Source organism: Ambystoma mexicanum, chromosome 3p, assembly GCF_040938575.1.
Source record: "Ambystoma mexicanum isolate Mex_15411 chromosome 3p, UKY_AmexF1_1, whole genome shotgun sequence".
Lineage (NCBI taxonomy): Eukaryota > Metazoa > Chordata > Amphibia > Caudata > Ambystomatidae > Ambystoma > Ambystoma mexicanum.
The window spans coordinates 935,882,265-935,897,121 of record NC_090925.1 but is presented as its reverse complement, the minus strand read 5'-3'; the positions used below and the strand labels follow the sequence as shown (position 1 = coordinate 935,897,121).

Sequence of the window (14,857 nt, the reverse complement as noted above, 5' to 3'; positions counted from 1 at the left end):
CAGCATTGCCAAGTGGCTTCTGCGCCGGGGGTGTGGAAATTGAACGCCAATGAATAGTTCTCCAGGTACGGGCTCTGAAAGGAGATACTGAAGTTGAGTATGCGATTAACAAGAAAAGGATTCCCCCTCCGATATATACTGAAGTCCAGACTCCCATACGGAAGTGCTTGCGGAGAAGAATAGCCGCTTCGGTGAGTGCTTGGTAAAGCTGCCGCGTCAAGCGCGTGGGAGAGCAGGATCTAAAGGAAAGAAAGGAAAGTAATACAGGAAAGATGGAAAGTTCGAATCACAATGCCCTGGACCACGATCTTACGGAGCGTCTTCTAAGGGAGTAGCGACGCCTGTGTAACCAGGAACTGCCGGTATAAGAAGTGTCACATGACCTAAGGTAGGCGTGTCACCTGAAAGGACTGAAGAGGATGCAGGAGGCAAAGAATGATAGCGCGAGCCTGCGGCCATGTTGGAATTCTTAATCATGGCAGTAAAACGAATGCGGCCACGGCACCACAACGACCAGTGGCCGTAGAGAGATGCAACATCCTCTACACTCCATAGCACTCTGGACTGCTTCTTCTGATCCATAGCTAAGTATCAGGCTTGCATTCATTCTTCTTGAGCTTTTCTGCACAGCACAGTTGTGTTGATAAGTCTTTCAGAAAATCACAATTTTTCCAGTTATTTTACATGTTTGTGTCCTGTTCAGAGAGCACCAGCTCAAGCGACCCACACAGATCAGTGCTCCACAGGTGCTATTTCATTGTCTATATATCTTTGTTGTGAACTGGGTTTATTTGAAGTGCTTTCTTTACAGATATGAGACAAACGCCCCATGACTTTTTAACATGATCGGATGAGGCCCTGCTGTCGCATCTGTATACAGACCTCGCCTTCGGGAACCATGCAGGGAGCACACCACCGCAAGAAATTAAAGGGGTTCTGAACAAACGGCCAAAAAAACCCTGGCAATCCCCACCGAGTTATAATCGACAGATGCAAGAGTGCTGGGAGATGCAGGCTAGCAGATCTTCAAGGCGCAGTAGAACTGCAGTAAAGGGGAAACAGTTACCACTTGAGGTTTTTCTTTTTCCACCCTGGATTCCCAATAATGTTTTTTAGTACCTGAATAGAAGGTCACTCCGCCCCTAAGGGCGGCCACACACTGTTGTATCTACTGCAATGTGCACAAGCTTTAAAAGGGTGATAGGAAAATCAGGAGCAAGAGAAAACAGCACTCTGTGGTTATCAACAAAAAACACCACCCTGTGGTTGAAAATAAGTAATACAAGAGGAATAATAGTTTACTAATTTCTTAATTGTGAAGTCTTAGATGCCAATCCTGATGGTTGCAGCAGTGTGGGTGAGTCCGTGCACATGGATGCAGCCTGTAGTCTTAAAGCTGCTCGTGTCCTGAGCCGTGCCTGTGGTAAGTGCAACTGTCCTCCGTTGCGGGACGTTTTTACAAGACGCGTTTGTCATTTCTAAGTGGTGTGCTACTTGGAAGGCGGACCTCACTGTGGCCCAGATCTATAGGTCCAGAATGGCTGCCATAATCTGCCAGGCAAAATATGGTTGACCGGTGATCTACACATAGTGTAGGGTTTAGAAAACCTGACACCCGCTTGACCATAAATTCTGCACCTATGGGTTTTTGTGCTGACATATGTTCTTGTTTCATTCGTTGAGGGAACTGAGCCCGTGCTAGTTAGGGAAGGCTTGCTGATGAACTAATTACTACATTGACTGACCTAGTTTCCATGTGCTACGTGCCAGAAAGAACACCTAGCTGAGGGGGGCAGAGTTATTCTATTTTCTTTCTTTGTGCAAAGAGGATTCTATTCAGTCCTTGCAATTGACACTGGACCAAAGAAGGTGCTCCAGATCCAAAACTCTTATACTCCCGACTATTGTTCCCTGTGGCAGGCTGCCAAATGTTTCTGCTGTAGTTATGTTGGCATGTACTGAAAAACTCTTGTGGTTGAATATTGCTTTTCACTGTTCCTATCATCTTGCTAGGGTGAAATGTAAATGTGGTTCAACAACCCCATCCTCATTCCTTTGACGCTTAGTGGTTCCCATTTAAAACACTTATCTATTGTGGGTTAAATGTAATTAGTAATTCAGCACATTTTTCTTTCGTAGTTGTCTCGAACTGAACGAATCAAGAATTGCCAAAAGCCGGAATTCTCCACGAAGCCTGTTCTTGACTACTACTTTGAGAAGGTGCAGAAACTGAAGTTTGGTGTTTATGACATTGACAACAAATCCATCGATTTAAATGACGACGATTACCTTGGAGGACTTGAATGCACATTGGCACAGGTAATTACATAGTATGGATTGCAGGGTGATAATGGGCTGCAAGAACGCGTTAGGTGTGGGATAATTTACAAGCATTCAAAAGTTCCTTATTCATGAGAAGAATAGTTGCAATGCTATATTTCATGATTGGACAGCAGGCTATGGTAAGGTCGCATTGTTGTACCAATCTGAAAAGTCTTTTTGTCTAATATTTCCCAAAACGTGTGGGTGTGTAGGGTTTCATACCTAAAGTTGTTTACGTTGGGATAATTAACACTTATTTCCATCTAATTTTATATAACAAGAAAGTTGAACCTTGCGCTATGTGCTGTTCTCCAGCATGGGGTCTGGCATGGATTCACATGCTCATGAATATTCCCCGTCGTCGGGCTGGGAATCCTCGGTAAAGAAAAAACCAGTATCAGTTTTGTTTCTGATCTGTCTTTCGTAGTAGTAACCAATCACTGGTCTCTGCGTCATACTGACCACAGCCAATGACTGCCCTCTACCTAAGCACCGCCTCTGGCAGCCATCTTCAGATTTTTACCGCACGTTCATGTGTTGGGATCCTCGTGCTATTGCTCTCGAGCGTTAGTGCTATTTTTTCACGTTTTTTGCTCAAAAACTTCGTTTTTTCGGTCAAAAGAGCCTCAAGCTCCACCGACTCTCCATCCGATCAACGGGGACCCGTGTCGGATTCGTCTGCGCCCCTCAAGGGTGAAAATTTCGTCGAGCTACGCTTTTGGAGGACTCCAGAAGCTTCTCAGGCCCGGACATGGCCCAGGAGAAGGGAAGCTCGACGCCCGGAAAGCTGTTCAGGGTCTGCCCTGGATGCCAGCTGCAGAACGTCTTTAAAGACGACGAACACTCCTTTTGTCTCTACTGCCTACATGAGGACAAGACGCACGTGGAGAAGGACTGTGCGTTTTGCGGCAATATGTCGGAGCGGACCATGAAGGACCGCCATCAACGTCTCGCCAACTGGCTGGAAGGGAAGAGCCCGTCAGGCGAGAAGAAGAGGAAGAAATCCGAGCGGTCTTCTAAGACCTTTTAGGACGCCACGGCGACGGGGGTCCAACACACAAGGCCAAGCACCGCGAGTCCGCTGGCCCTGGGAGCGCCGAACGGTCGGGCTCTACGGGCGCCAGGCAGGGCGCACCCTCCCCGGCACCTTCAACCACGAGCCAACGCTCTGGGTCGGGTAAGAGGAAGGGCGAGCACCCGGCAAAGCTCCTGGAGAGGGCCCCGGTCGAGCTCGAAGGCCCCATCGGAGGGGGAGCGAGGCAGTGTCCCCCCCCCTCAAGGATAAGGCGGTGAGCGCACCTAAGGTGGTGAAGGCCTTAATCCATTTGGCCAAGCCCTCTATCGATACTGTCGCTGCGACCCTGGCTCAGCCTGTGGAGGCTACACCAGTGGTGGCGACCTCGGGGCTCAGTCTCCCTGCCACCTCGGAGGGAGTCCTCTTTTGTGCCCATCGATAGGACCCCCGTGAAATCCCCGGCGGGGAAGAAAAAGGGGTGGCAGGGCGTCGTCGTAGATTCGGCTTCAACCTCGGAGGAAGAGCTGATCGAGGTCTTAAGCCACGGCCTTGGCGTGGAAGAAGACCGGCCCGTCGGGATGGATCCCGACGCAGGTGACGACGACATCGTCGAGGGTGCTGACGGGGCCCCTGATCGCCCGTCGGATTCCCCTCTGCCAGCGCCGCAAGACAACTCGGCGGCCATTTTGTTGGCTATACAGTCCTTATGCTCAGAGATAAGGACGAGACTACCGTTGCCGTGGGAGGAACCTCTCCCGTCGGGGGATCCTGAACCGGGACCTTCTGGCGTTCCCCCGCCCAAGAAAAGAAGGATTCACCCTCCACCTCCTTTTTAGCCGTCGCGCACCATCCAGCCCTCCTCCCCATCCACCCGAGGGGATGATACGGGGACTGACACGGCAGCGACGGGTACGGACAACGAGGTATACGATGAGGATCTACCGTCGTCACCTCCCACCAGGGCTTCTCCGCCCGACGAGATTGGTTCGTTCCACTCCATGATCGCCAGGGCATCCGAGCTTTTCCAACTCTGCCCTGAGGAGAAGAAAAAGGAAGGATTCCTTTATCAACGGCGCGAGGCCAAGAGGAAGACGGTCCTCGCGGTGCCTCTACTGGACGACATTTGGGATGAGGGCCTCGCCCTCCTCAAGAAACCTTCCACTACGCCAGCTAGAAGAGACCGGTACGAGAAGAAGTACCGGGTCCCGGACGCGGCCCCCCTGTGCCTCCGGGCGCAGCCTACCCCGGACTCCGTCGTCTCCGCGACGGCCAGGAAGAAAGCGGGGGGGTGCGGCCTCCACATCGACTTCCCCACCGGACGGCGAGGGAAAGAAATTGGACACTATGGGACGCAGGGTCATCTCGTCTGCAGCGACGACGATTAAAGCGGCCAACGCCTTGGCTATCGTGGCCCGCTACGACAGGGAGCTATGGTACAAACTGGCTCCCCTGCTGGACTTCCTACCGGACGACAAGAGGGCGGATGCCCTGGAGATCCTACAGGAAGGTGAGGCGGCGTCGGACCACGCCATCACTATTGCGACGGACATCGCCGACACTGGGTTTCGCCAGTTGGGCAACGGCGTGTGCCTTAGGCGGCGTGGATGGCTCAAGGCTACGGACTTCCGTCAAGACGTACAGACCAGAGTCCTGGACATGCCGTTCGATGGGAACAACCTGTTTGGGAAAACAGTGGACGATTCCCTTCAGGCCATTAAAGCGGACACTGAGACGGCCCGGGCCCTGGGGTTCTGCAGCAACGACGGACGCCCTTTCGGAGCAGCGGAGGCAAGGGCGCCTCCAAAGGTTCCGGCGGCGGTTTCTCCACCTACCGTCAAGCGGCCCGCTCGTCGTTTCAGGAGGCCTACAGAGGACGAGGCAAGTCTGGCAGACCCCGCCGTCGTCGCCAAGGAGGTCAAGGCGGCAAAGCCTCGTCGAAACAGGATTGAACCGACCGTGGGGTCGGGCCCCCACCGATGCACCTCGGTGGGAGGCCGGCTGGCGAGCTTCGTCAGCGTGTGGGAGTCCATCCCCACCGACCGTTGGGTGCTGGACGCCTTAGACCGGGGCCACGCGCTCGAGTTTCAAAGAAGGTGCCCGCGCGTCCCCCCCGTGGCCAGGAAAGAGCTTCACGTCCCTCAGCTTCTCCTGGAGGTAAGGGCGATGCTCAGGAAGGGCGCCATCGAACGCGTCCCAAAGAGGCTTCGGGGCTCCGGAGTTTACTCGAGATACTTCCTCGTGAAGAAGAAGACGGGAGGATGGCGCCCCATCCTAGACCTGCGACGTCTGAACAAATTCATCAAGGCGCAGAAGTTCCGGATGGTCACCCTCCAGCACGTCCTGGGTCAGCTGGAGGAAGGAGACTTCCTGTCGTCGTTGGATTTGGAGGATGCCTACTTCCATATTCCCATCCTAAAGGGGCACCGAAAATTCCTCAGGTTTGTGGTCCAAGGGCGTCACTACCAGTTCAAAGCCCTCCCCTTCGGACTACGGTCGGCACCCAGGGTATTCACCAAGTGCCTTGCACCGGTGGCGGCGCAGCTGCGCCGCAAGGGGATCCACGTCTACCCCTACCTGGACGACTGGCTCATCCAAGCCAAGACGAGGGAGCTCGCCGTGGAGCACACGGCAAGGACCGTCCAACTTCTCACGGACCTGGGATTCTCCGTGAACTACGCCAAGTCCCACCTGGTACCCACACAAAACGCACTGTTTCTGGGAGCGAAGCTCGACAGTGTCCCTTCTGGCCTCCCCGTCAGAGGAAAGGACCAGGTCCATCCTGGGCAAGGTACAGCGGATGTTGGCTTCCGACGCGGCCAAGGTGAGGTCCATCAAGTCCCTCCTCGGAATGATGTCTTCTTGCATCTACCTCATTCCCATGTGCAGGCTCCGGATGCGCCCGTTGCAGGAGTTCCTGGACGCGCGCTGGATCCAAACGACGGGCGGCTTCGAGGAGAGGATCACACTCGACGAGAGTTTCCGCCGAGCGGTCCGGTGGTGGGGCACCCGCGCGCATCTGACGGCGGGCATGGACTTCCAGACCCCAGACCACCAGGAGACAGTGACCACGGATGCCTCCCTGGAAGGGTGGGGAGCGCACACCGAAAATCTGCACGCGAGAGGCCTTTGGCTCCTGACGGAGAAGTCCCTCCATATCAACGTCCTGGAGCTCCGTGCAGTGTTCTGGGCCCTCAGGTCCTTCCTTCCGTCCCTCAAGGGCAAGGTGGTGAGGATCTTCACCGACAACACCACCACCATGTTTTACATCAGGAAACAGGGCGGAACCAGGTCCCCAGCACTGTCCAAGGAGGCGCAGGACCTGTGGCATTGGGCCGTCGCCCAAAGGATGTTTCTGGTGCCGTTTCATCTGGCAGGGATAAAAAACACGATCGCCGACTCACTCAGCAGGGAGCTGCGCTCGTGCCACGAGTGGGATCTACGGCAGGATCTAGTGGATCGCCTCTTCCGACGGTGGGGCACACCCCAGATCGACCTGTTCGCGACAGCGACGAACTCCAAGTGCCGGAGGTTCGCCAGCAGGTTTCCCCAGGCGAGGAGCATGGGCGATGCTTTCTCGTTTCCCTGGGAGGGCCTGTTCCTCTACGCGTTCCCTCCTTTGCCACTGCTAATCCGGCTCGTCAACCAGCTCAAGAGGTCATGGTGCAGGATGATCCTCGTCGCACCTGCGTGGCCGAGGCAGATATGGTTCCCGGACCTTCTGGACTTGTCAGCGTCCCCGCCAATCAAGCTGCCGGTGGACGCGGATCTACTCTCCAGGGAAGGAGGCGCCATCCTCCACCACGACCCGAAATCGCTGAACTTGCAGGCCTGGCTCCTGCAGCGCTAGAGTTTGGAGGATACGACATACCGGCCGACTGCAGAGAGGTTCTTGCAAAGGCCAGGCGGTCCTCGACTCTTAAATGCTACGGACACAAATGGAAGAGGTTCTCTGTCTGGTGCCACGCACAGAAGATTAACCCTCTACGGATTACGGCTCCCTAGGTACTGCCGTACCTGCTGATGCTGGCCAAAGCTGGTCTGGCACACGCGTCCATCAAGATTCATCTTGCTGCGATCTCCCGATACACCAGAACCACGGGGCGGACGTCCTTGTGGTCTCATCGTCTGGTGAAAGAGTTCATGAAGGGACTGTTCAGATCGTTCCCGCCGGTGAAGGCTTCGGCCCCGGCGTGGGAGCTCAACGTGGTGCTGACCAAGCTCATGGGACCTCCGTTCGAGCCTCTGCACTCGGCCCCGTTGAAGTTTCTGTCGTGGAAAACAGCGTTTCTTGTGGCCATCACCTCCGCACGACGGGTGGGAGAGATCCAGGCCCTTTCCTGCAAGACCCCGACTTTTCACGACACGAGGGTAGTGCTCAGGACGCACCCATCCTTCATGCCCAAGGTACCGTCGGACTTCCATCTCAACGAACCCTTGGTGTTGCCTGTGTTCTTCCCGTCGCCTTCGTCGCCGGCTGAGAGGACTTTGCACTCGCTGGATGTGGCTAGAGCGCTGAAGTTCTACGTGGACCGCACAAAGTGTTTTCGGAAGACGTCACAACTCTTTGTGAACTTTGGACCTGTCAATCGGGGGAAGGCTCTCTCGAAGGCTTCCATTTCCAGATGGCTCTCTGGCTGTATCATGTACTGTCATCGGTTGGCAAACCGACCGCTGCCTGGCCGTCCGAGAGCCCATTCCACCAGAGCGATCGCAGCTACCACGGCGTTCCTTTCTGGTGTGCCCCTACTGGACATATGTAGGGCTGCTACGTGGAGGTCGACGCACACCTTCACGAAATTCTACTGCGTCGATCGGGATTCCAGGGAGGAGTCCAGGGTCGGCCAAGCAGTGCTGCGCAACCTGTTCGCCTGAGGTGAGCCTGGTGAGGAGGTAAGATGCTTAATGTTGAGCCTTTGCCACCTCCCGTGGTTGTGCATGTGTGTACTGCTATGTATTCTTTATTCATGAGCATGTGAATCCATGCCAGACCCCATGCTGGAGAAGGAACAAGTTACTTACCTGTAACTGTTGTTCTCCAGCATGGGTCTGGCATGGATTCACATGCGAACCCTCCTGCCTACCCCTCTGCGGCTCTTCACTTGGTCATACTGCCACTTCACATGCTTCCAAATCTGAAGATGGCTGCTAGAGGCGGTGCTTGGGTAGAGGGCAGTCATTGGCTGTGGTCAGTATGACGCAGAGACCAGTGATTGATTACTACTACGAAAGACAGATCAGAAACGAAACTGATACTGGTTTTTTCTTTACCGAGGATTCCCAGCCTGACGACGGGGAATATTCATGAGCATGTGAATCCATGCCAGACCCATGCTGGAGAACAACAGTTACAGGTAAGTAACTTGTTCCTTATCCTCATAAGTGCACACTTTTTCTTAATTCATACTGTGACTGTCCCCTGTCTGACTGCAGGTGTATGGTGAAAGGTGACCATGGGGGCCAGATGTAGCCCCTTGATCAATGATGCAGAGTTCCCATGGGTGGGTGGATTCCCCTTGTCAGCCCCGCTCTCCAACACCTGGTGTATGGTACTGTGGCTTGCCGCCTTAGCAACGTCGATAGAACTGACATTTTAAAGATTACAAAATGGGTGTTATTAGTTCAGACTTTCGCTGTCACTTTTCGTTTTCTTGTTTCTTTTTTGGTTTTTAGGATTTATGACCCTATTTTTCAGTCCCCCTGCCACTGCCACTCGCTTTCAAAATATGGGCACATGGTCCCCATTTTGCTACTGGAAAAGGGTGCTTTCTAAACTCTGTAAGCCCTACATTTTGGCCACAGCATGATTCTGCTTTTTGGGTGTAGGCTGGTGGCAGCAGTAATCCAGTGCTGGCCGATTTACCACATTAGTATCTTATTGGGGGTTATTGGAGTACTAATGTGTTTTCTTAAGTCCCACTTTCGGCCGTTTTGTTGTTGGACTTCCCCTTTGACTCAGTGAAACCACAAGGAAGGCCGAACACGGCCATAGTGCAACATGGGCCTTGCTGATCCCAGCCCTGCACTCCCCCCCCACCCCCCTCATGTGTTTGACTGCTTTAGGCCAGTGCCTAGCCTCAAATAGGCCTATGAACATCCTACGGTGTGAGATTTGAGGACTGGCTTAGGCCAACCCATGAGTGTGTAGGCTTATCTATGGCAGACACTGAGCCTGCCTTCAGTTGCTGTATTTTGCTGGAGTTATGCATATTTACTTATTTGCTGGGAAAGTTTGGTGCCAAAAAGTTGCTGGATTGTCCCCTTCATTCTCCTGATACCCCTCGTTGGCTAGGCTTGGCTATCTGGGCAGTTTTATTGCCATCTTCCCATATTACCTCCTTAGTTGTCTTACTTAGTGTAGGTAGCTGCTGTCGCCCAGAAGATTATTGCGACACCAATACCCAACCCATGATCGCCAGTTTGTTTGAGCCATCTTGGGTCTTCTCCACCATCTACTTCATTGTGGGACCATTTTCTGCCCCCTTTGTCCATCAAGTCATCTGACTTTGCTTTGCCAGGCTCCTCTGTTTTCTAGAAGGCGTCTTCGCTCTCGCTTTCACTTCTGGCTGGTGGGTTCCACTTCACTTCTGGGAAGACCGAGTAGAATTATTTTTGGGCGTCTGGGTCGCAGTTGGTCCAGAATTTGTGAGTGAGCGACTGGGTCCTGTAAACCGCACCTGTACAAGACATGTACTCGCCCAGTTCTTTCGTTGTTCCGGAGCAGTCTTTTCAGGAACCCACGACGGTCAGTATTTAACTCTGGGCCCCTTGTTTGCTGAGTTGTTCGAGATGTCTTCTGGAGTCGCCCTGGTCAAAAGTCTCTGCAGGTCACCTCTTACCGTGTTTTGCCATTAGTTTGTATTGATCTGAATCCTGCTGCCCTGAATATCTTACTGGGGCTGCTGGGTCTCGAACCTTGCACTGGCACTTTTCTGGAATCCCCTGGATTGGTTGTTTTCTTCGCACCTGTGCGGTAGAACTGTAACTTGGCCTCCTTCTCCACATAACCGCAGATATACGTAATTACTTTGTCCCATTTATTCCTAGGGGACCTTCAAGACTTATTGGAACTCTCTTAAATTTACTTTGGAGGTATATACCTGCCACTGAACATTCTTCTTTGTTCCCCCTTGAATACCTGGTGTTTTAAGCTAAAGAATGGAATTTAAGCAAGTACTTTTGATTGTTATATGTATTTTTTGAAAGACTTGTAGTATACTACACTCCTGCTTATAAGAAATGCCTAGTTACGATCTATAACTGTTTAGTGTATCTATTTTTCCCAGAAGTGTAATGGGTGAGTCCACGGATTCTTTTTATTGAGTGTTATCCCCAACTCTCCCTCTCACCTGCCCACCGGGCCTACATTTGCTGTATGGTGCACCTTTTGTAATATTTTCCCCTAGAGGTTTAGGAATACTGTGACTATTTTGTGTTGTCACATAAAGCTCTGAACATAGCTAGGTGAAGTATTGTTCCACTGTGTCTAGAATATCTTTTTCTTCCCACCCCTGGCCTGTGCCCATCACCAGGTAGTGGACTTCCATTTTAGTGTTAGGACTGGGTTAGGCCTTAACTGACAATTACATGCACTGTTTTGTTTACTCTGTGTTATGTTTAAGCTATAGTACTTATTTTACCTTAAAAAGATCAAAAGTTCCAGATGGTCATCCTTTAGCACTTGCTCGGACAGCTCGAAGAGGGAGACTGTCATCGCTGGACTTGGAGGATGTGTATTTCCGCATCCCAATTGACAAGGGACACCACAAGTTTCTGCGCTTCGTCGTGCAAGGGCAGCATTACCAATTCAAGGCCCTTCCCTTTGGATTGAAGTCGGCGCCAAGAGTTTTCACCAAGTGCTTGGCGCCGGTGGCTGCGCACCTACGTCTACAAGGGATCTACGTCTACCCTTACTTGGACGACTGGCTCATCGGGCCAGCTTAAAGAACATTGCCGTCGACCACACGAAGAGGACCATCCGCCTAATGATGGATCTGGGGTTCTCTGTGAACTGTGCAAAGTCCTGCTTGACTCCCATTGCAGTACACGTTGTTCCTGGGATCCCGGCTCAACACAGTGTCATGCCTGGTGTCACCGTCGGAGGAGAGAGGGCGACCATCCTGGGCAAGGTACAACGGCTGCTTTCTCTGAAGATCGCCACGGTGAGGACCATCCAGTCTCTGCTCGGCATGATGTTGTCATGTATTTATCTCATCCGACTCTGCAGGCTGCGGATGCGGCCCCTGCAGGAGTTCCTTGACGCCCTTTGGATTCAAGTGTCCGGAAGCTTCCAGGACAAGATTGTGCACAACGAGGGGTTCTGTCAGGTGATGAGATGGTGGGGCGTGCGCTCTCAACTGAACGAAGGCAAGGATTTCCAGGCTCCACCACATCAGGAGACAGTAACAACGGACGCCTCCCTGGAAGGATGGGTAGCCCACACCGGAAGTCCTCACGCCAGAGGCATGTGGCTGCCAGAGGAGATGATGCTGCACATCAACGTTCTGGAGCACTGGGCAGTGTTTTGGGCCCTCAAATCGTTCCTGCCGTTCTTCAAGGGCAAGGTGGTGCAGCTCTTCACAGACAATACTACCACAATGTTTTACGGAAACCGGGGAGCACCAGGTCCCCAGCGCTCTCCAAAGAGGCACAGGACTTGTGGCACTGGGCCGTCGCCCAGGGGATGTTCCTTATCCAGTTTCATCTGACAGGAGTAAAGAACACGGTCGGCGACTCCCTGAGCAGGGAGCTTCGCTCTTGCCACGAGTGGGAGCTTCGGTTGGACCTAGTGAAGAACCTGTTACTCAAATGGGGCAATGCCCAGATCGACTTGTTTGCGACGGCGAAGAACACCAAGTGCCAGAGGTTTGCCAGCAGGTTCCCCCAGCAGGGGATTATGGGGGACGCATTGTCAATCCCTTGGGAAGGCCTCTTTCTGTATGCGTTCCCTCCATTGACGTTGTTGCCTCGAGTCATCACTCAAACGGTGCCGGATGATCCTCATCTCACCGGCGTAGCCGAGGCAGATCTGGTATCCAGACCTTCTCAGCATGTCATCGTCCCCTCCAGTCAAGCTGCTAATGGTTGCGGATCTTCTCGCCAGGGAAGGAGGCACCATTCTTCAACACGATCCAGGGTCTCTGAACCTGAAGGCCTGCCTCCAGCAGCATTAGAAATCGGTGGCTACGATCTCCCGGTGGACTGCAAGGAAGTTCTCGCCAAGGCTATAGCATTGTCTACTTAGAAATGCTACAGACTTAAATGGAAGAGATTTGCTGTCTGGTGCCGTTTCCAGAAGATCGACCCGTTGAGGATCAAGGCTCCTCAGGCGCTTCCATATTTGCCGTCGTTGTCCAAGTCTGGTCTGGCCCATGCTTCCATCAAGGTTCATCTGGCGGCTATCTACCGCTACACTAGATCTCCAGGATGACCATTCTTGTGGTCGCACCGCTTGGTCAAGGAATTTGTCGAGGGACTATTCCGCTAGTTCCTGCCGGCGAAGGCTCGGGCCCCAGCTCAATGTGGTACTTACTAGGCTCATGGTACCTCTGCTCGAGACTATGCATTCTGCACCACTCAAGTTTTTGTCATGGAAAACTGCTTTTCTCGTGGCCGTCACCTCTGCACTACGAGTGGGAGAGATCCAGGCCCTCTCCTGTAAACCGCCCAACTTGACTTTCCACGAGACGAGGGTGGTGCTGCGGATGCACCCCTCCTTCATGCCCAAGGTGCCCTCAGACTTTCATCTAAACGAGCCCTTGGTGTTACCAGTGTTTTTTGTGACGCCTTCGTCACTGGCTGAAAGGACTTTGCACTCGCTGGATGTGGCTAGAGCTCTGAAGTTTTATGTGGCCCGCACAAAGAGTTTCCAGAAAACCTCTCAACTTTTTGTGAACTTTGGCCTTGTGAATCATGGGAAGGCCCTCTCCAAGGCTTCCATCTCCAAGTGCTTCTCTGGCTGTATCAGCCACTGTCACCGGTTGGCAAACTGACTGCTGCCTGGCCGTCCGAGAGCCCATTCCAACAGAGCGATCACTGCTACAACTGCGTTCCTGTCTGGGGTGCCACTGCTGATCATCTGCAGGACTACTACGTGGAGGTCGACGCACACCTTCACAAAATTCTACTGCATTGACAGGGATTCCAGGGAGGAGTCCAGAGTCGGCCAAGCAGTGCTGCGCAAACTGTTCGCTTGAAGGTGAGCCTGGTGAGGAGGTAAGAGATGCTCATGTTGAGCCCTGCCACCTCCCGTAGTTGTGCATGTGTGTACTGCTATGTATTCTTTATTCATGAGCATGTGAATCCATGCCAGACTCCATGCTAGAGAAGGAACAAGTTACTTACCTGTAACTGTTGTTCTGCAGCATGGGTCTGGCATGGATTCACATGCGAACCCGCCTGCCTACCCCTCTGCGGCTCTTCTCTTGGTCCTACTGCCACTTTTCGTGCTGCCAAATCTGAAGATGGCTGCCAGAGGAGGGGCTTGGGCAGAGGGCAATCATTGGCTGGTGCAGTATGACCCAGAGCCCAGTGATTGGTTGTTAGGAGAAAGACAGTTCAGAAAGAAAACAGATTTTTTCTTTACTGAGGATTCCCAGCCTGACGGGGAATATTCATGAGCATGTGAATCTCAATGTTGTGCTCTTCAAGTTCATGGGTCCACCCTTTGAGTCTATGCACAAGGCCACCCTAAAACATCTTTCCTACAAGACTGCATTCCTAGTAGCGATCACCTCCATAAAACGAGTTGGTGAGCTACAGGCTTTATTCGTACAAGACCCATTTTTCATTATACACAAGGACATGGTTGTCCTCCGAACACATCCTAAGTTAATTTCAAAGTTGCATGTAAACCAATCCATAGAACCTCTTACCTTCTTTCAAAATCCAACTAACTGAGCAGAAAGAAGCCTCCATACACTTTATGTACAGAGGGTAGTCTTGCACTATGTGAACAAACCAAAACCTCTAAGAAAAACGGACCAACTCTTTATTTCCATAGCGCCTGGTAGAGAGGGTGATCACATATCAAAGAACGCCATCTCCAAATGGATAGTCAAATACATACAGCTCTGCTATTCCCTATCCAAGAAAGTTCTACCTTTCACCCCAAGGGCACACTGTACCAGAGGTACAGGAGCTACCTTAGCTTTCATTGCAAACATCCCTCTAAATGCCATCTGCAAAGCTGCTACATGGAGTTCCATCCATACGTTCACACAGCATTATTGCATTGACACACATTCTAAAGCAGATTCACAGGTGGGACAAGCCGTCCTAAAACATTTCTTTGCCGCAGTACCGTCTCACTTTCCACCTCCTTCTGCAGATACTGCTTGCTAATCTATGCAGAGCATGTGATCTAAGCAGATCCACAAGCCCCAGAAGGGATACATTACTCACCGTAATTGTATTTCTGGTGCTTGTATCTTCTTAGATTCACATGCGCCCACCATCCCTCCCCTACTGGAGTAGAAGGTGCGTAGATGTTTTCTGTGTTATCACTGTTTCTGCTTTATCACA

The 14,857-nt window shown here is 52.3% G+C and overlaps 1 protein-coding gene across 6 annotated transcripts in view; it reads left to right on the top strand.

Annotated features, from left to right (window-relative positions):
- Window positions 1–14,857, top strand: part of CPNE1 (copine 1) — a 677,094-nt gene that overhangs the window by 197,550 nt on the left and 464,687 nt on the right. For all 6 annotated transcript variants that reach the window (XM_069652236.1, XM_069652233.1, XM_069652235.1 and 3 more), the window contains exon 3: window positions 2,140–2,319. In XM_069652236.1, the coding sequence (XP_069508337.1) occupies window positions 2,140–2,319 (180 nt within the window). The remainder of the gene's footprint in view (window positions 1–2,139; window positions 2,320–14,857) is intronic.